The following is a 22836-nucleotide window of genomic DNA, read 5'->3' as shown; positions in this document are numbered from 1 at the left end:
CAGATGCTTAATGTATGATAAAAAAAGGAGTAAAAAATAATTGTTAGGGCATTCATGAGAAGTGTACGAGATGCTGAAAGACATTCAGGGGTTTTTTTCATAATAGCGAGACACTTTGTGGACTCTTTCTTAACGGAAGTGAACTTTATGTAACGAGTATTGGACGGGTACTGTAAATTCCTATTGGATTCTAAATAAGCTTTTACAGAAAGGGTGCCGTAGAGTCCATTTCCTATCGCATAATGTTTACTTTCCGTATAAAAGTCGACGAAGTGTCCCAAAATTATGACAATCCCTTTTGGGAATAACTCTCAAAGTATCAAATTGATTATCACTTGCATGTAATTAATTTTTATTAATCAGGTTTCAATTTATTGGTGGCTTTGATTGTACTTTTAGTATTTAAAGGATTTACCTCTGTTAAATAGCAACAATTAGGACTTCAATAATAGTTGAATTGCTATACAACGATTCAATACAATTCACCATTCAGGACAAAGATAGTCCAGGAAGAATATCTCTTTTATTTAAAATAATTACGTGTATTCGAATGTTTTATCTGTATAAATTAAAAAAAAAACAATTTCGGAACAAAGATATTAGATAACATTGGGAAATTTGAGAGTTCAAGCCCACCAAGATTAATACACTACACTAACGGTTTGGTAGGGCCAATGATGTGATCGTGATTTGGTTATCTCTAACATCTAAAATCAATGCCGTTGCGATAAAATAGTACAAATTCATCAATATAAGGATGCTTGTGCTCATTTGCATTTGTATTTTGAACAGTAAATTTCAAAGAGTAGGAGAAAACAGTCATTTTCAAAATATGAATGACTGTAAGCAACATGTCATGGCAGCAATCTGAATCAAAAGAAGAATTAAAAAAATCTTTTCTTTGTTTTTTTTTTACAAAGAATAACAATTTAGTTTTATTGATAAAGAACCTGCTTACCGTAAGGAGTAAGGACCACATTTATTTGAAAACTTTCAGTAATATTGAAAAGATTTAAAACGAAACACCGAGACATTCTAATGCAAAATGAATTATTTCTCCTTATTTTTGTACATCTCAAGGATTGTAAAACATGCCTGTACACCGGGTGTACCACGTACCGTAGCAACTGCCATAGCCAGAAGCAGCAATACATGCTAGACGCTGGAATTTAACCACACCTGGGCGACAAACGGGCCCGAACCGAACACTTAATGCGATCCTTCAATATACCACACCCGGGAAACCAGTAGTAGAAGTAGCAAAGCAATAGAAAACTGTATAGAAACACACACACACTGATACACAGACGAACACAAGCACCTTACCTGTACATCCTTGCTGAACATGTTGTTGGTGTGCAGCACCATGGAGCTAAAGTTACGGACCGAGTCAAACTCGAACACCATCTCGACCGGTTTGCCGGCCCAGCCGAGTGAATCATTACGCCAACCGACCCAGTCGTACCCTGCAAGTGAAGAAGCGGGAAAACAGAGAAGGGGGGTTAGTGAAATCTACATAAAAAAGGGTTTGTGGGAGGGAGGAAGAGAGAGAGAGACAGAGAGAGAGAGAAAGAGAATCAGTGATGGGTTTCTGGTGAGCATATTAAAATTTATGTTCCTACAACATGTGATACTTTCCAGGTATTTGCCGGCTGCCAGGGGGGAAGTAAGCGAAGAATAAGAGACACACACACACACACAAAAAAACCACCCCGTTTGGCAAAAGAATTCCACAGCGGGGTGGTGGGTTGGCAAGCTGGACGGAAATGCGAATGAAATCGAATAAAATCTTCAACCGGAACAAGCGGGCTTTCGTGCTGGGGTGGGGTTAGAACCGTAATGTTCCTTGGAGCATTCCCGGAATGCTCCAACGTGTTGGAAGCGGCACACACGCTGCTGGCTCGAGAGGTGCAACACTCTTTACTGCACTTGCACGAATGCAATTCGATGCTTCACTGTGAATGTGTGCTCCCATCTTTCCCCCCAAACAGACAAACACACACAAATACAAGGGAAAGCATCAAATCTGATAAGCACTTCGCTCGGTTCTTCGGGAAAGCGGGGGCTGGAAAACATCCGGGGTCGCTGTGTCAGACACCGACAATCGGATCCGGTCCCAACGATTGCTGCCGGAGTCAAGTGGGCTGCAGGGTTTTGTGCACCAGAAAGGGAGGGAGAAAAAACTGCATGATGCACTCAAGGGAAGAACAAAGGTCGGTGAGAATTGCTGTAGGTATTTTGATACCTTCCCGTGCACAGAAGCGCTTGTGATAACAATCATCCCGCACGGCGGCGAAGCGATGGATGATAATGGTGATAATGATGATGGAGTTGACGGTGATGGCCATGAATTTACATCCGTTGTCCGCTCACAATCTAATACACTGTTGCGGGAGGAAGTGTGCAGTTTGCTTTACAGCGACTGAGACGAAGGGAAACCGTAGCCAAGTGTGGTCAAGTGAAGTAAACACGTTTGATCGATTGCAATTTGACTGCACTTCGGAGAGCGGGGAATGGCAAAAAGGAAAGAAAAGGATACTTTCCTAACGATGGCAATACCCAATTCCCAATTCCCATGTAGTGCAGGAGAGCTTGTTTCCAATGTCGGAAAATCTCACCAACCTCAACGCCGTCCTGAAACAACCGGCGACCGGCGGGAAAGGATCATCGTCCCGACACAAGGGAAAGCCATTCTTGTAACCAGCACCTATCGGTACCCGGGCAGCATGGCAAACCGGCTTTATTTTGTCATTTTTCATCTCGGGGAAACCTTTGGGATCTTTGACCTGTTTGAACTAACCTCTCTTGCCGCTTGCGTTTCGAACGGATCAGCTCTCGACCGGTGACCTCGGAAGTCGGAAGGGAACTTAGCTTCCACAGTGCCTTGAGACGCCACAAGGGCTTAACGCTGACCATACGCTTGGAACTCCGGAACCCCATGTGCACTGGATGGAATGTAGTCCGAGTTTTTTTTTAAATCATGCTTTCTTCCCTTCTTTCGCCGTTCAATAGCCCGTGTTTTTTATCCCTTTTTTGGAGGGCGAACAGAAAGAACCCTTTCCGGTAGTGCACTTTGTAGCGAACGAGAGGGAAAGAGCAGAAAAGTTGCTCCTATAGCTGGTGAAGTGAAGGTGAAAACCGGGTCCCGGGCGAACGAAAGCGCACGAAATTCTTTACCAAATACCATGCCTCATGCTGTACAGCTGCAACAGCTCCGTTTGGCTTAATGCAGGACCCAGAACTTGATGGTGAAATAGCAGCCCGGTGAGTTTGAGGTGAGAATTAAAGCAATGGTCCGCAAAAGGAAACAGAAGCTTTTGAAGGTGAGACCTGTAGGTTTGAGAGGATTGGAGTTAAAGGTGAGGTGTTGGAGCTTGGGAACTAAGCCACTTTAAGGTTTTGTGTCTGGAGGGAGAGTTCAATTTTTGTTAAATGGAACCATACATTCAACATCTTCTGTTGGATGGAGAGCTTTCGAATGTTTTTTTTTTCGCTCAAGCGCTTCCAAAAGTTACAATAAATGAAAACCAAACTAATTACGGTGAAACAATAAACAGCCGCCATATTAAAACGGGAGCTCTCCATCGTTGTACTGTGCACTGCCGCACACGGAGCTGGATAGGTTGTATTTTGCAATGTAAGGCGCGTGCTTGAATAATCATGTGTTTTTACAGCAGCTCAAATCTGCCATACATTGTTACGCGGTACCATAACGAGACCTCCATTCACGAGCCGACACGATTTCTAATGTATGGTTTTTGTACCCACTCACACATTTGTTTTTATTTCATTTTCCATGCTCACAGCAATACACACATTTGTCACAACACAACGCAACAAGAACGCTCGGTTTAGCGCAAGGAAACCTCGCGCACCGTACACGGGAAGCTCGGTTGCGGATCATCCTCAATTTCATGTGCCGAAATTTCCCACGGGAGGGAGCATGTGTGTGTGTGTGTGTGTGTGCGAATCGAAAGCCCATACCAGCGCTGGGTGGCTTTGGTAGGCAAGCCGTTGCCAACAACCTCGCACGTGCGATGATGCGTGCGTTGCTACGATGTGTTTGGTTAAGATCACAGACACGCGCTTTGCGCCAGCGAACGTATGGCGACCACGGCAGCTACCCCGTCTAGGAGGCGGTGAGTGTGTGTGCGTGTGTGAGTAAATTATGTTAGGATAGGCTTTGGCGGTAAAAATGTGCCCGAAATCACGGCGTTTTCCATTGCGCTGCAAATATTTACCTTACGTTGGAGATGAGATTTTGTGTGAGTGTGTGTTTCTTCTGGCAAGTGTTTTTACTACGGTTTTGTGTTTTTTTGTGGTTGGTGCCGGGCTATTACTGACCTTAGATTAGAAATAATATTATCTCAAGTATTGGAAGATAAATACCTCTCATGTTGTTTATTTGGAATTTGTAATTGATTTTAAACGATTCGTTTTTGGAAGAAAAACACAGTAACTGATAACAGTTTAATAATTTGGCAAAAAGTGTTCCATTTTCGCACAACAAATAGCTTCCATTTATTTCCACCTTGAAAAAACATCCCTTTTTTCATGTAGAATTCAAGAAAGATAATGTGGGCAAACGTTATGAAAAATGCGCGTTCCATCGAAATTAGAGCAATGTAAGAAAGCGCACGTGAAGATCACCACCCGACTGGAAAACGCTCCTTAACCAGAAATAACTCAAGCGAACGTACACGGTGTGCACACGACGTTCGAATACCTCCCTCTCGAGTGGTAGGTAAACCAGGGAGAGGCAGAGAGAGAGAGAGAGAGAGAACGAGCCAGCAGAGTTTAGTGATGCGGAAGGTACGGTGTGTTTGTTTTTCATTAAATTTATCTCCGGGAAATATTTTTAATTCAGTGCAAACATAAGTGGGTTAGCAGTGTGGCTTGGAGCTTGGAGCAAATGGTGTAAGCGCGTTGTCTGGCGAAGGCTAACACGGTGGAACGAGGAGAGAGAGAGAGGAAACGAGCACAAAGAATGGCACATTTTCCTTTTGTCATTTCCATCGCTGGGAATGTTGAAAAAACGATGGAAAGCTTGTACTTCATCGCTGTCGTCCTGTTGGTATTCTGTTGGAAAGCTATGGACGTGGATATGGGTGAATGCTGGTTTTATAGGTCGTTTTTCGCTAGCTTTCTTTGTAAGTATGCAAAACACTTCAATAAGAACAATGTGCAAAAAAGTCGTTTGTGTTTTGTGGGAAGTTGATCTATGTTAAGTAGTTGTTGGATCATTTATCGATGAATTTGAGGTTTGTTTAAACAAATTATGCAAATTAGAATCTTGCTAGACTAGGCTCGCTACAATTAGAAAATGGCTAATAGTTGCATATGTACCTTAAACGCATAGTATAACAACCATAACAACAATACCCTTCATTGTGAAATATACTAAAAAGCATATATGATACATTAAAAAGTATCACAAGATCGATCATTTTTGAAGTAGACTCATAAAAGTCTTCCTCACTTTTTTTCGCTAGCACCACTTTCTGCCTAATGAACGGTACTGTTTGCAGTGCTTTTCATCAAACATTGCGCTGTTGGTTCACCATCGTTCAGCCGGTTCTACCAATTTGAAGCCAAAAAAAAAAAAAAAGATCACTATATACCTTCCAAACACATCGCGGAAAGTTTTGCAAATCGAATGGAAAACTGTATCCAGCTCCATCATAAAAAAAGATAATTTCATTTCCCTTCTATCGCTCGACGGCTACAAAACAGTTGCAATGATTCAAACCATCTCGCTTCCATAGCGAAAGACAACAGGAGATCCAAATGCCTAAGCGCGTACGGACGTTGAACGAGTTGATATTGGAGTGTGTGTGTGTGTTTTTTTGTTGTTGCCTTGAGCAATCAGAAATGGTTCGGAAGTGAGCAATGGTACCAAACGGTAGTGTCGATGGCTGAGCGATGATACTGTTGAGCAATCTTGTGCCGAATGACGTAGAGGCTTTTGGAAAAGATTGAAAAGGCCCAAAAGTACTGAACGCTAAAAACCAAAGTGCATTTACTGCGGAAGAATTGATTTTGCTTTTAAATTTTGAAAATTGTATATGTTAATTTTTCATTTTTTATTCTTATGACATGTGCCAAATTTTAATTATAGTTTCACCAATCTAAAATGATTTAAATATTTTAAAACATTCAAAATACTTTATCAAAGAATCATCAGTGCAGAAGTACGAAATCATTTAATAAATTTAAATGGTTAATCTAAAACCTTCAAATTCATCTAACTTGAGCCCTACTGAACGAAACGGTCGAGCCTCACCCCGAATCAAGTGCAAAAAAAAAGGACACACGAAACAACATTTTCCAACAAATACCGGAAGCATCGCAAGTGCCGATGAAATGATCATCCATCCCCGGGTTCCGAATTCTCCCTGAGCAACCGTGGTGTGTCCGTTGCGTTTGGAAAAGCATTTCCGCGTGTGCTTTTATTTGTTGGCCCCCGTGTGCGTGTAGAATGTGTTCCGGAAAATATCCTGCGGCCAAGCATATGCGCACACCCACCCACACACACACACACAATCACGGTGTGTCCATCTGTGACATAGACCGCGACATACGATGACACACCGCGAGCGCGCACACTGAACGTGCCGGAGATCCGTTCCGGCGGAAATGTTCAACAGATTTTCCAAGCCCAGCGTAGTAGTGCCCAGTGCCGGCACATGAAATGTGTTGCCGGTTGAACGGGTTTTTGGGCCAGCAGCCAGGCGTTACACAGCCATGTTGTAACGTTGTTGCGAGCGAAGTGTGTAGTGTGTGTGTCTATGTGTGTAAGGTAGAGTTGATCCTGCCCGGCAGCAGCACCACCGTTGTGTGCTGCACTTTATGCAACGCGATTAGGTGCATCGATCCGGAACTATTCATTCATGATCTGTCGTTTGGAGATTCGGTGTTAGGGGCGTTTGCGAGATAGAGGGGATGCGAAAGCAAAGGGGGAAATGGGACGCTTAGAAATGAAATTGGCTGCCGTTGCTTCGACCGGAAATGGTGCGACTGCAATCGAGTGAATTGAATCCAGACCCGAGTGGTGCCAGTGGAACTTTGGAGGTTTTGTTGAACGATTTTCGGAAATTGAAATTCGTACTCACTGTAGTGTGCATGTGTTATCGGCACACGCGACTGGCCACTTGCGGAGGCTTTACATTTGCTTCAACATAATGGAAAGGTACAAAAAAGTGTAATAGGAAAGGAGACAAGATCGATTTTACTGTTCCGAATGTGGGGACACTTTAAAATGCCTCTCTTTAAGGACAATAACTTACACTCGTCCTGGGGCACGGTAAGAGGCCAGTGGGGTAAACTCTCCACAGGATGCTCCACAAAACCCCAGTATCGGATTGGCTAGATTAGAAGTCGCTCCGTTGGCTCAATATAATGATGTCCTTCGGGCCGCGTGTCGTCCAACAGCAGCTTCCCTTGCCGCCCGAAGCCGATTGAGTTTTCGCTTTTCTTCCCTACACTACTTTTATTTATTTTATGTACATGGGATTGGACACCGGGGGAAAAAAGGAAAGCAGATAAGGACATCGAAACCACATCCGCAGATTGTTACATGATAAGGCAAACGACCAGCGCCCGCCGCTTCTCGTTAATGGCCGGTTCCATCTTCCGGTTCCGTTTCCGGCGCGTCACAGAAATCGTTTGCACCCTTTTGTGTTCCGTGGCTCCAAAGTTGCTTCGGGGGGAGTGTTTCTCTCTCTCTTCTTTTATGTTTTTTTTTTTGGTTTGGCCTTCTCGCTATCTCTCTCTCCCTCTCTCTATTCAAATTCAAAACTACCTTCGTTGGCATGCTAACGAGCCATCCTACAACAAAGGGAAAGCCACTGAGTGTGTGTGTAGGAGAGCCATGAAAAACGGACACCAATTTAAAGGAGCTCCACACAATCCGTACATCCGTCACTATTTATTTCTTTTCCATGTGTAAGAGGAAGGATAAAAAAAAGGAAAATACACTATATCCTTTTGTGGCTCAAGTGGCTGAATGGGACACACAGTCCGCCTCCTCCTTTTACGGATTGCCATCGCCGTGGATACAAAAACGTGGAAACCACCAACACACACCCACACACACAGACGCGTGGGGCTTATTGCTAAGGTGGAATAAATTTCCCAGAAATTCCCCCAAGAACGTGTCCCTATTTTCTTGAAGCAATCAACTAAACGGCACCAGCCCGGAATGGTTTTTAACATTTTTGCCACCGCACAGTACATTATGGAAACACGTTTTTCAATCAGTTTCGGCTCTATTTCGAACACAGACGTGCAGCAATGTTCAATGCGGAAGTTGAAGAAAGATAACGATTTGTACCGCAACTAAAGCACTTCTTCCTCCCGCTGCTGCTAGAAGAAAAAAGCGAAAGCGTCCCGGTTTTAGCGCACCGCTCAAGATGCGATGTTTTGATATAATATTTTAATTCGTTACCTTCCTTACCAGCTGGGAGCGAGAGCGTCGACAAAACGACGCGTCGCAACATTGCCGCATTGTCTGCACATCAACTCCCTTTCCCTCCTTTTTGATGGGGCGAGTTTTCAACGACTTTGAATTTACAAACGACGTTGCGGTACGGGATGGAAAATCGTTCTTTGATAGGTTTTAAAATGGCTTTTTCGTCTGTTGATGGTGGTGGTGTTGTTGAAAGGGAAACCTTACGCCAAACTAACGAGCATTCCATGTTCTGGTGGTTTTTTGAGCGGGATAGGGAGTGCGGGAGGAAGGAAAACTCTTCCTCTGTGGAGTATTTCTTCGATCCTTTCCGGTAGATAGTATCGATTGTGTAGAAGGGATAAGATATCGATGGTGCTTTAAGGTGACGTTGAAGAATGGAAACACATTTCTTGGACGGGGGTTTTGCGACTAACAGTGGTGGAAGGATATTTAATGGTACAAGCAAGTTTTCCTATTCATGGACTTTAATGCAATATTTTTGAATAGAATAAAATTAATTTAAATTGTTTTCTAATAATTAAATGTATAAGAAAATAGATAAAATCCATAAAAGGCAAGGGATAATACATTGTATGGAAAATGACAGTCAAGTGTCTATAATCACAAGAAACTGTAGCTTTGATCAAATGTGGTATAACATTTATTTGACTAGCCTTTTTTCTTTATTGAATTCATGTTTTATTCTAAGTGTTAATCATTTTTGGTTTTAAGTTTTAAAAAAAAAATTGAAAATTCAATGGAAATATAGCAATTTTTTACTTTATCGATAACCTATTGAATCTGTCTTAAATATTACAAGGAGAGAGGGAGAGAGAGTGAAAGTTTATGAATTATTTTTACCTTTCATATGACTTAAAATCAAAACAAAAACGCATTTACAAGGTCGGACGACAATCTTTTCCCATTCTTTAAATTACCCTCAAAGCAAAGACTGTCCTTCCATTAAGGCAAAGGGTACAGTATTCGGTACAACTACAGTACCTAAAGCCACACCCTGTTATCACACATCCACATTGCAGATTAGTTGCATATGCAGATTGCTCCTACCGACACATCCTAGCTCGCACACATTATATCACAACACCCGGTAAACGGTGATCTCATTTTAAATTCATTTAAGCAACCAGTTTGGCCGGTCCTTTCCCCGTTCGATCCGGTTTAACTCCTCTTCTCTGCACGCAAAACCGAGCCATGACACGACAAAACGGTGCGGGAAAATCAATAAATTTGCTTACCAAAATAAATTTTCCAGCCAGCCAAACCCTCCCATCCCAACTCCGTTCAAGCCAAACGCGTCCTCAACGCCTTAAGGGTTCGCACGCTCGCTCGTGCAATGTCTTAGCGGTGTGTCCTTAGCATTCCGCCTACCAAGCCTGCACCATGTACATTCATTTCCACCGCTCTGCTAGAAACCGATCATCTTTTCACGGTAATTGTGAGGGATTAAAACGGTACCGACACCCGAAAACGGTTTAACGGAGGCAGCAAACGTTCCTCGAAACCGTTTTCGGGGTTGAAGCTGGGGACACGCGTCCCCACTGCTCAAAGTCGCTTCTTTATGGCTTTGTCACCATGGTTCAAGGTTTAGCGTGATGCAGAAAGGAATGAGAGAATGGGAGTGGGGAACCGGAGACGCTTCCGTAGGGAAAATGGATGCAAAAGAAGAAGGGAAGCAGTCCTTTTGCGCGCAAGTTTGTTACCGAACGGCAAAACTGGGACCGAAGATGAAGACGATGAACGGTTTTGCTACCACAATTCGTACCTCCGCACCCGTTCGGAACAAGCGAACTCCTTTCAGTAAGCCTTGAGGCGTTTTCGCACAAGCACAAGGAGGCAGAGGGAGTTGCTCTTTGACATCGTCGTTTGTCCCGAAAGTCTCGTCTTCTACTAGCTCCCCCACAGCCGGCCGATACGACACGAGTAATGATTTCCATTATTAGATTTTTCCGCACGTCTTCTGGTTCTGTGGGCTCACACACTGTTCGATAGCGCCAAGCCAGCCAAGTTGCGAAGGTTTTCGAGCAAGTTTTCGACTTTGGAGAATTTGAAAAAGAAACTCCATTTCACCAACTCCTGCCGGGTTGTACACACGTTTCCGTTCGGTCGGGAAAATCGCAGATTCTAATGCACGTATCCATCGAAACGCTTATGATAGACGACAAAGCAAAGGCAGGCAAGCATCGCCATTCATCGCCACAGCTCGTTATCGGTGGCTGGGTTGGGAAAGAAGCGTTGCGAAGGCAGTCGTTCGCAGTCACCGAAATTCGATGGAGACGCCTGGTGATGGTGGTGGTGATGGCAGCCGGAAAAACATTCAAGCACTGCAAGCGGCAAAACGTGCGCTGAAGTTTATTGATTTAGATGATGGTATTGATTTCATTTTTGTTGATTTCGGAGCGACTGCCGAAGCACAAATCGGGAATGAATAATATCGTCTCGGTTTATATCGATATCGGTGTTCTACGGGCAGGGGAAATAGTGGCGGAGGGAGGAACAGGGAATTAATTATCCCTGCATAGCAATGCTGGCAACTTCATGGTGGTGCGGTTCAGTTTCGCACAAATATTTGCGGGTTCATTGGTGCCGTTCTTTTGAATGCAGAATGGGGTAGAAGAAGTTTGCGAGTTTGAACTGGTAAAGGGAAATTATGATTATCGAAAACAGAACTTGTTTGCTTTAAGTTGTTGGGCAAAGTGGTAAAGAGCAGCCCTTTTTTTATTTTGGGACGGACGGAGGAATAATTAAGAGTTTTATTTCTTCCGCAGAGTAAATTGGCTGCGATTTGTTTATGTTTTTCATTTGTTCTTTTCCGCGCAAAGTCGATAGAATTGAATGTATACTGTACAATAGTAGAAAATATTGCAAAACTCAGTGTTTATATATGTTTTAGACCTAATTCATTTAATATTTTGTAAAAATAAATCAAAGACAAATTAAATAAATTTGAACAAATCACGCAGGAAAAAATTACAGACAGTATTGCAAAATGTCATGAACATGACGAAAAACAATAACCACCAACAATCAGTTTCAATCACCAACACTCATGACTGAAACGAAGCTCAAATCAGCTCACGTACACAACTGAGATGATCAAAAGTGAGATTCTAACAGTTGGTGGATTAATCACATGCTACATTCAGCGATTATCACATGGATAATCACATGGTGACATTTTGTTTAACATCAAACTCTTGGTCTCTCACTTGTTCACTACGTTTTCTGTAGAGTTGGTTACACAAAATGTCACAAAAAATGTGATGGTCACGACAACTGTTCGAGTCTCACCTCTGACCATCACAGTAGAGCTCATGACGCTGACATGATTTTGTTTCAGCTAGAATTTGTTATGACTATGTCAGTGACATTTTGCAGAACTGATCACAGTAAAAAAAAAGTCATGAAATAATGACTACCCAAGAGATGGTGCTATAATGTCACTAATAAAGTGTTGGAAACACCTACTGTTTGATCATCACCTCTGATTATCATAATAAAGTACGTAACGCTGACATGGATTTGGTTTCAATAGGATTTTTTTATGACATTGACAGTGACATTTACCACTGGTAACAAGATCCTAAATTTAAAACAGAAAAGCGGTACGGATGAGAGTCGAACTCATCAAATCTTATTGGGACCAGCGCATAAATAACCTTTCAAGTCTTTACTTTTGAAATCAAATTTAGCGTTTGATGCTTTTTGACATGAAAATAGTCCATAAATCGTTAGCCGATACTAAAAATTTGTAAAAAATTTTTTTGCCAAAAATCATATCAAAAACGTAAGAAATAAAAAAAACATTGAATTGGCCGATGTATGGGATGTATAGTAAAAAATAACGCAATTTTATCATATTTTCCTCTTTTCGAAGAAAACCCCTTCAAAAGTTAAAATATACGACGTAGGCTTTTTATCATCATTCTGTACCTTTGCACGCTTGAAGGAAAAAAGCTCTTTCAACACATTTTTAACGAATGCACTACTTCATGCAGTAAGTAAAAGTGTATGCATTAGTTTAATCTAAAAACACTTGACCCACCTTTTGCCGCTGCAGGTAAGAGAGTCGAGCAATTTGTACAAACCCCTGGTCGAACAACACATGTGGCAAAAAACCACAGGCAAAGCAACGCCAAAGTCCGAACGACAAGGCCAACTGCCACCCCAAAACCGAATGCCCGAAGCGATGATGGAAAATGGAAAATATGGTTTTGAATTGCAGATCACACCGGTCATTTTATATTCATTTAATCGAAAATTATTGTCACAATGGTTTTAAAGGTTACTGCGGGCCGGTGCAGGAGCCGCCATTCTGGTCTCCTGCACTCTCCGTCGCTAGTGGCCCTGGTGATGGTGGTGGTCAGGGCATTTCGTCTTTTGCGTGTTTCGAACAGCTTGTCCGTCCCCTGGAGGGGCCGGAGACAGATTAAGAGCAAAGGATAAACCACAAAGCAGGAGAACGCCCGGCGACCGGGGTCATATATGTGTGGCCTGTGGGTGGGTTGGAATTCGGGCGTGGAGAAAGCATCGGGAAAGTAACCACACATGCAGATTCTCACTGCTCAGAGGGAAGAGAGTTGGTGAAAGGAGAGTTGGTGAAAGCGGATTTGAGAAAGCCGGACAACCAACCTGAGGGGTTTTTCCATTTTACCGACAGCGTTAGGCAATGGCATTAGTGATGATGCATTCTTACAGACCGGTGTGGTAGACGATCACACACACACACATACACACACATGCAGGACAGGTTGTGTTTTCCCGGGCAACCGTACTGCTACTCGATTTCGATTCCACAAAACCTCAATCATCCTGGAGCCGGGAACGCCAGAAAGCAGGAAGCGCTTCCTGCTTTGCATGTGGATTGTGGAACGTTTGCACACATACGGTTTGAGTGTGTGTGTGTGTGTGTGTATGTGTCTGTGTACTTGTGTTGCTGGTCGATAGTCTCCCTTACCCTCTCTTTTGCTCTGGCGAGGCGAAAATTATGTATAGCACACATACACACACACACCCATACACTCTCCCCATGTGGTGTCCTCCGTCCGTGTTGTGGTGAAGCCGGATTATTAAGCTTTATTGATTATGTAGATTGTAGTTGACGGCTGTCTTTCACGTTCACGTCGATGTAAAATGCAATTCCAATTCGTGTTGAGTTACACGCCGTGTCTTGCCACACCACCTTTTGCACCTTGGTGGAAGCTTTCCGAATGAAAATTGAACTCAATATTTCCCTGCCTGAAAGCTCTGCTGCAAAATCTAGTGCAAAAGCCCTTTACCAGCAGCAGCAAACGGAGGCGCACAGTCTGTTTTCTGCGCAGAGAAAAGCAATCATAAGTTTAATCTGTTCCAGTGACCATTACGAAGAAAGGGACGATAGGATTGAGCGAGCGAAAGGCAGCTTCTGGGCCGTCCAGCGCTGATTAAAACCAGCTTTCTCGGACCCATTGCCCGGGACATGCTGTGGGCTTGAGAAATGACGCTTTCGAACGGCCAGACGGTTCGAACTCGGCACAATATTGCACAGAAATAATATGTTTCCTTCCTTATTTTTACAAAGGACCAACACACACAGAAGGACTCGGTTGTTGTGAATTCGTACTCGCCCAAGGCTCCTTCCCGAGGCGATCGCTCACACTGCAAGGTAAAGCGCGCGCGCCGGGGCGAATGCTGCAAGCATCATTAAGCAAAATGGTGGAAATTACTTGGAAAACTTTTTCCCACTACTCACTCCCCCAGACCACACTGCTCCGTAAAGGCGATGTGGCTTCGTAAAGGACGAAGGAGCAGTGGCATGGCGGCCGAGCACCCTAACCACCACCAGAAGTTGTTGTAAAATTTATCAACTAGAAGGTAATTAATAGGAACAACATTTCAACACCAGTGGCTGACAGAGCCAGTTGGTATTTCTCTTAGTGCACCCACACACACCCCCAGAGCAGAGTGTCGAGTGACGTGACCGGATGGTCTTTGACCCTTTGTTGCTTCCTCCCGGTGCTATTTACTTCCCGGTACAATCCACACAGCAAGTCATCGTGTGGACGGTTTGATCGAGAAAGCAGTTCTCGAACTCAAACTTTCCGAAGCTCGCCTCACCTCCCCGCCATTCCTGGTTGGGAGGGGGTATTTTATGGTTTTCATAAACAATTCTGCATTCGTCCGTACGTTTCCTAGGGCGGGTTAGTTGCAGCCCGTGCAGCCCGTTGCCGGCGTAAAACAAAACTGCAAACTCACATACTTGAACGTGTCAGTTGCAGAAGACGCCACCATTCTTGCGTCCTGCTGCCGGTTCGCCTTCGGGCAGGAATGTTGCCATCCATGAAACAATTAACTTTGCGAAACAAATAGAGCCAAACGTGCGCTGCGTTTTGCCCGAACAAAGGTTGGGAAAAGGGAGTTTGCGGTAAAGCGCAAAGGCGCAAGAGTCAAGCGGGCTTGTGTTATGTGACTCTGGGATAGGAGCTTGCTGCTTGCTTCTTCGCACACAATTATTTGCATAAACTTGCACCCTGTATGTGTGTGTGCTTTTGAGAGGTGGAAAAACCAATCGTTTGTTGCTCCGAACGGCAACCATTAGCACGGCAAACCCATTAGCCATACCGGTTCCACTCGAACGGGCATCGAAGGCATCGTGGGGGAGCAGAAAAATTAAACGCCCTAGCGCCGTAGCTCATTTCCAAGGATTTGCTAAACGATCTTGAACGGAACCGTATGCTACTTTTTTTTTTTCGCTGCATTCTTGGTAGTGTGTATTTTTTGTGTGTGCATACAAACAATCATACACACCACCTTCTGATCTTATTATTTGCTGATGAAGAGAAACAAAAAGCAGATACCGCAGATACTCGACAAGCAAAAGCCGGAACGTGATATGTTTGCACATAGTTCCGGAGAAAAAGCTCTCCGGTTTCTTCGGTGCGGAATGGGTGTAGCTTTTGAAACAGCCTCTCACTCTCTCTCTCACGTACACACAATCGAAAGTATTTAATGCGAACGCAAATACTTCTGGCGCTGCAAAAACACGCCGAAGCGTTCTCGAAGCTTGAAGTGTTTGAGCATTTGCTGAAGCATTATTTGCCCGATTGTCCGTTCGATAATATGCTTCACACCGGGGGTGAAGAAGGAGACTGGTGCACACTTCTGCTTCTGCCCTGCTTCAGATCAAAGGTACGATTTTCTTTTTAGCCTACAAACACAAACACACACTTGCGTGAAACGATTGGGTGCCATTTGGTTCAGGATTTGAATTATTGCAACTTCGAGCAGACTGTTCTTTGGAATGGCCCTACTCTTTGCTCTCTCAAACAACGAACACTGAGCATGGCTGCAAGGGGCTTTCCAAGGAATGGCAAAAGTAAGAATTTCAATTGGATGATGGAAAGAAAATTGGATAAAGAGGCTGTGTGGTATGTTCCTGAAAGATGTTCACTTCCATTCTTGCTTCCAATAAACACACGCAAAATAACAGAGGCGCTCAAATCGCTTGGAATTCCTGGAAGATTCCTTTGGCTTAAAGCTTAAATTACGATACAATTTAATAGGGCTGCTGTTGCGCCCTTCAGTAACTCACCTTTACCGAAGCCGTGGATATCGATGCGAAAGTTGTCCGCACCTTTCTGACCGTCCACCAGCTGGCCGAGCCCGTGGACAAGCCGATCGCCTTCGCCCTCGCCGTCGTACGTGCGGTCGGAGAGGTCTACCTCCACGCCTCGAATGACACCTTTCGGGATGCTGTACGAGATGAGACCCTCTGGAAAGAAAGAAGAGGCCACAATTGTTGTTAATTTATTTCCAATTAGAAAGTTGAATCGATCGAACTGTATTAAAAACTACAGTTTATGGTTTTTTTTCTGATTTTAGTTCAGAGGCTTTTGCTTTACCTTATCATCTGCAGGAGTATAAAAATGTTTCTTTTTCACTATCTCCTTTAAAATATTCTATGAAATTTAACTCACTAACCTATGCTGATTATAAAATCCACAAAAGCAAAGCTCCTTCCTCATGCAACGAAACGCTATCCTCATCTAAACCGTAATTGTGACAAACATAACAGCAAGGTTTTCTCTCTCGATCACCACGCGATGTCCAGCTGATCGTACGGCCATCAGCAAACCGCCAATCGACTGCGCCATATTAACAACTTTTCCTGATGACTTTATTGAAGCAAAATTACAAACAAATACCGTAATGGCGAACTTGTTCAATAGCGAGCGAATTGGCGCTGCAATCAACTCCCGGGCGAGCTTGAACCTTCGAGCCAGCGCCCGGAGAGAAAGAAGGAGACATGGCGAGCTGCAGAAGCGCCAATCTAATTTGCCACAGCAATAAGCCGCCAGGGTGGTAGGGCGAACGTAGAAACACAATTTCCAGCCAACTCACCACCCATACCCCTTAGACTGTTGACTGCTGGAAAGTGTTCATGGGCAGAGTGTAGTTTGCACCGCTGACACCGAGTGAGTCTTCGTGTGCGCGTCTTCTTCGAGTGTGCCGGGAGGCAACTGGCGTCCCATCGATCCCAGGAGTCATTATCAACTTTTATTGTATTTTCTCCCGTGCAGTGACAATTTTCTCCCGACCGCTCGGACAGCTCGGACAGCCCGGGACGTTGACTTGCCGACTGGGTGCGATCGCGCGTCACCACGGTGGACAGGGTTTCATTGCCTATTTGCGCCACCTCCAGCCAGCGGGCTGGGCAAGCGTTGGGAATTGTAATTTCACCATTAGAGCCAGCCGGACACACACACACACACGCCACGCCATCATCAATTCCGTCAGCCGCGAAGCTCAACATATTGTTGTTCTCATAAGAATCGCACAGCAACAACCTCGAGCTCTGTGAGTCGAAATGTGGCAAGCATTAAAAAAAAAACAGTCCACTTGCTAGGTGACAAATATGCAGCCAGTGCTGGACTGGATGGATCTTTCCACTCGCTTCTCTCGGGGGACGCAACACCCGAGATTAGTTTTGAAATGACATACGAGTGGGGAGAGAACAGCTAGCCGACAACAGGAGCGTAAGGCCAATCGGTGAAAGGGAGCAATAGCAGAAGATGAGCACTGGCTACAGGATACACACACAAACTCACACACAGCTCACATGATTGAAAGCTACTCAGCCGGCGAGACAGTCGTATAATGTGTGTTTGCGTGTGTCTGGGTCGGCCGTTGGGGTTTGAAATTGCTCCACCGTCTCTAATAATCCGAGCATTGTTCTGCTTGCCAGTGCGGCCCAGGTGACGGATGATGCTCAACCACACAAAAGAAGCGCGTCATATTAGGCTTCATTTTGTCCCAAGTGGAATTATGTTGGGTCAGTGAATGGGTCGGACAGTGAGCGACGAAATGGAACGAGACTTTTGTATGATAAATATGGTATTTTGAGACACTTTTTGGGACCAATTATTGCAAAAGAAAGGTAATGGAAGAGCATTTCTAAAGCTTTTAGAATTCCATTTTTGCGTCTAAATTGTTGAAATACGTTTTTTTTTCAATTCGCGTTGTTTCTATTTAGTACAAATTCCCATTCCTTGCACTGTAAATTTACAGGGTTTTCCTGTTGAAACTTTAACCACAGACCAATGTTTCAGCTTTACATATTAATTCATATTTATTCAATATTTCAATATTTATTAATAGTAAGTTTAAAATGAAAAAGAAGAGCCAAAATGGATGCTGAGTTTCAATTTAAAATATAAATAAAGTAGATAACCATTATTTGTAAAAAAAATAACTGCCTTAGTAAGTAATTGTTCAAACATAAGTGTCATCTTTAGAAAATTGAATTAATTGTTTTTAAAACAAACTAACAATGCGTGATTTGTGATATTATTGTCATTATTTACTATTTATGTCGCTGCAGAGATGTTGCTTAAAGTATATCTAAATAACTTCATTAACTCGACATTTTAATGTACAATGACACGTCTCTTCACGCTGTCGTCATTAAATTACTGCAATGATTGTACGCACACAAAACTGCTTACGCACAAAATCATTGTAAATGCTGATTCTTTCAATTCAATTGCCTGAAAAATAATCTCAAATATTAATATTGTATGACACTGCAAACGCCAAAAGGTCAAAGATTCGTATTTGAAAAAATGCGATTACTTTACATTACATTACTCCCGGCAACATCAAAGGAAGTCTCGCACTCAAATACTACAACTCACAAATGATATGCAGCTTCTTTCGCCCACCCCGCCCTCCTTTCCGGCTTTGATGTGCCGTAGGAAATAAAAGATGACCCCACCCCCCTCCCCGATTAAAACATCCATATCCAGACTACCTTAAAGATAGCGAAAAAAAAACGAAAGGAAAAACAACCCACTGCTAAAGCCGTCCAGTCCAACGAACTTTGTCTGGTACTCTCCTTTTCCTGGAACCTTGCATCTTAAGAGACGCAAAAGAAGCAGAATTTAATTACGTCTCGTTTTCCACCCGGCTAGGTGCTGCACACTGACACTACTCTTCAAAGATTTCCTGCAGGCAGTGAGTTTAAATTATTCGTACAGCACTCATAACCATTGCCGGAGAGGTGGAAGCCCTTGGAGCGTTTGTATACACGAAGGAGAAGCAGCGCTTGCAATCGCCTGCTTAGGGATTGAATTGTTTGTCAATAAGGAAATCATTCGTTAAGCTCGCAGCAACACTGCTGCATTTGCGCTCCACCACCCCACCCCACCGCTCCAGCAATGAGGTGTGAATAGAGAAATGGTTTGGCGGTGGCAAGAAACCTAATCCAACATCAAAGGCTATCAGAAGCAATAAGCAAACGGAATGCCGCCACACGCTATGGTAAAGGGGGCACGGGCAGGGAGGCTGTTAATAAAGTTGTCAACGAACCCGACGCTGGAGCGCAGTGAATGGCGCCAACCCGTTTTGGTCTGGACGATATTGGGTCGGATCGCCTGGGAAATTGGGCGGCAAGCATGAGCTCGGCGGACGTGTGCACGATACAGCACTTACAGGACACACCGGTGCTTCATGCTACCCGAAACGCCACCGGACATCACAGGCACACACACACACACACACACATAATCAGGCAGTTGAGCCCCCATCAATTGTTGAATTAAACACAAAAAATAACAGAACATAAAAGCAAAGCGCAGATACTGAGCAAATGGTTTGTCGCACGAACGGGTCGTGCAGTGTTGCTGGCTGTCGCGTAGGAGAAATCCTACGCAGCGCCAGCTCGTTGCGTGTCTTTATCGAATAGCGGAGGGGGGGGGGGGTAGGGGTAGGGGGAGATCGTATGAATAAAGTATGTCGGCTCGGTACGGTAAAACGTAAATGTCAATTGCGTGCAATCATTAGTATTATTTCGTTAATGTACTGGCCATCATTACGGTCGTCGGTGGTAATTATTGATTTCGCTTTCGACCGTCGTACAATCCCACACAAACGCACAAACAGAACGGCTATTAATGGGCACTATTAGTTCGATTCATATGATCGTCAAGGTGATGCGACCGAGACCCATCCATTAGGAGACTACTGGGTGGGCGATGGAACGGTTAGTTGTCGCGCTAAGTGAATCAATGGGCAGTAATTGCTTAGGGAAGATGTATGGAAATGGTGTAATGAACGCAAGAAATGGTTTCTATTGTATTGTATGGCGCTCATGCTATTTTGAGCATTTGGGTTCGGATAATTTCAGAACATTTGTAATTTCAACGTTTTTTTCAGCGATCGCGGCTTTACATTAAACATAAGAATACTTTCTTACAGTTTATCTTCCTTATTCCATGTTATACATTAAAGAGAAAATAAAAAAAAAATTACAAAACCATTTGGAACAATTATCGAAATTTTAATTTTTGGTTTGAAATTAACATAAAAAGATGATGAAAGGTTTATTTAAAATAATCAGAAATAGCTAATGTTGTTACGAGCAAAACATATTTAGACATGTTCAAATTAATCATTTTTTATAATTCAAGTGGTGAATACATTCCAAAAAGTTTTTTTCCCCTTGATGCCATCCAATACGGTCGTTTAATCTAATAAACAATTAAACTATGAAAGAGACATTCTTGAAGCACTTAAACAGAATTGACTATAAAAATTGTATTTCCATAAAATATTCATCTACACAAAATACCATTTTCAAGATGAGCAAATAACCAATCGACGACATTTATGCTTCCACATATTTTTACGACCCCATCCTATACCTTTCCCGCATGCCGACCGCGTATGTATCAATACTTATTTTTACGACCAGCAGTATACAGAAATTTGCATTACCATGAGAAAAACTATCCCGCTCGTCCATTACCGTCCATCGATCGGTCCACCAATTGGCAGCCCGTCAATTTATTGTAGCTTTCCGATGGCTTCAAAACTGGCCCAGTCACTTCTCCCCCTTCAGCAATCCCATTCGCTCCCTTTCTTCTCCAACGTGTCACTCAATCTTCTCCAGCTGTGACCATTAAAATAATTATCAACTACGGCGCGACGATGCCCCGATGCCGGCACCCCCAGTCAGGCAAATAAAATAAGAAAATCAATTCGCAATCGTAAAAACGCAACCGGCTGCCGTTTTCTCTCCATTTGACACAGCTGCACCGCCATCTAGATGCAATCGGCAAAGACCGCGTCCGCGTTTTGCACGAGACCGAGGGCCAATTAGACGAAATCGGTCGTTAGCTCGAACGGACGGGTTCGGAAGAAGACTGCTCGCGCGCACAGGGCAAGAAATGCTGCACCATCACCGTGATGGTGCCATATTGCTGTAACTTGTAGAGAGAAGAGGAAACATGGAAACATAAAAAAACGGAGACGATGCTAGCCATAAGGCACAAGAAGCTGAACAGAAGAGCATTTAACAGCGCGTTGCCTGCTGTTGATACGTTTCGATGGCCAATTTCAAATCGGTTAGAGTGCGATATTAAACAGATTATTAATTGGAATAATGTGCGTGCGTCTCGCGAGCGCCCTATGTAAACACACCAACCGACCTACACCTACGGGGCGGTGCGTCTGCATGCAACTGGTGCCGCTGAGAAAGAACAAACCAAGCGCCGTGTAAAAACAGTCATTCCATAGAAAAAAGGGTCAACTCCATCGCGCCTTCCACGAACCATATGCTACTGCTGCTTCCGAGGGATAATCTCGCTCTTTAGCGACTCGAAACAACAGGCACTTCTGGGGCGAAGAAGGCCCAAAAGCAATAGCAGTCACAACACAAGAAAAGGCAAGAGCGCACACACACACACTTCAGCATTAGTGTAAACAAACACTCGAATAACAAACAAGCCTCTTCCGATCCACGCGATTGGGAGGGAATTCTTTTTTTTGTTTGGTCTGGCTAGACATGGGAAAAATCTGTTCCCTGCTTTTGGAGGCCCATGTTTGAACATATTTCGAATCGTTTTCTCCCCTCACCCTTCTAGTCTAGGGCTCACTGTAGGAGTCTCTTCGGGTGTTTTCCAGGGCGTATCCTCATCAAATTCCACATGATCTATCTTGTTGAAGGGCTTTTTTTCTTTCTTCTTCTGTCTCTAGCAAAATGATATCGAAAACAAAGCGCACGTGGGTGTCTTACAGCATTGTTTTACGCTTGTTGCGCCTTACGGCAGCGTGTGTGCGTGAAGATGAATGTTTTATCGGGTTTTTAAAGCACGAGAGAGGGTCAAATGCTAAAATAAGGAGAAATACTGTTTCGGCTTTTCTCCCCGGCCCTGTTGCCAGCGCTCACGATTACGAATGATCGACCTGGAGGTAATAAATCACTTATGAAAACATAAAATATGGTACCGGCCCCGCTCGGTAGTCTATATCGTGTTGTATTTGATGGGACAAAAGGGAAACGACGGCGGGAGCTAAGCTCCACACACACACAAAAAAAGAAAGACACACACGAAGAACATATTCCACAATAATTGGGTGCCATTAATCAATCGAAACAGGCAGCGTTGGTGGGTGGCTTGCCATATTATGTGGAATAATATTATGCTGTGGAATGGAGAACTACAATGTTATGCTTTATGTGTAAACAATCAAACAGGGGGGGGGGGAGGTTTTTTCTACGAACGATTGCTTCTCTATTAGGGCAACAAAGCATTTTAATACAATCTGATTATCGCATTAAAAGTGTTCCATTGAACCAACTAGCCATTATTAAAAAAGGATTAAATAATCATGCCTGGAAAAGTTTAACAAGTCTCGGTTTGGGTTTCTGTGTCGCAACAAACAAACACATTAACAACTAATTGTGGCTGACATGGGGATGAATGAAAAGCGCACTTTATAGCTTGCCATTTGTTAAAATTCACCCACTACCCACCGCCTCAAGCTTGCGTCAGATAGTATCGATCCAACCTGTCAAACGATTCGACGTACAGCGAGCATCGAGACTAATA

At 43.6% G+C, this 22836-nt stretch overlaps 1 protein-coding gene across 5 annotated transcripts in view; it reads right to left on the bottom strand.

Moving 5' to 3' along the window:
* The window catches only part of LOC121595238 (discoidin domain-containing receptor tyrosine kinase B), a 248757-nt gene that overhangs the window by 51949 nt on the left and 173972 nt on the right, over positions 1-22836 (bottom strand). For all 5 annotated transcript variants that reach the window (XM_041919037.1, XM_041919032.1, XM_041919033.1 and 2 more), the window contains 2 exons: positions 16038-16217; positions 1327-1466 (listed from right to left, as the gene is read on the bottom strand). In XM_041919037.1, the coding sequence (XP_041774971.1) occupies positions 1327-1466; positions 16038-16217 (320 nt within the window). The remainder of the gene's footprint in view (positions 1-1326; positions 1467-16037; positions 16218-22836) is intronic.

This window comes from Anopheles merus, chromosome 3R (genome assembly GCF_017562075.2).
Source record: "Anopheles merus strain MAF chromosome 3R, AmerM5.1, whole genome shotgun sequence".
Lineage (NCBI taxonomy): Eukaryota > Metazoa > Arthropoda > Insecta > Diptera > Culicidae > Anopheles > Anopheles merus.
The sequence above is the reverse complement of the archived record's forward strand: the minus strand, read 5'-3'. Positions and strand labels throughout refer to the sequence as shown.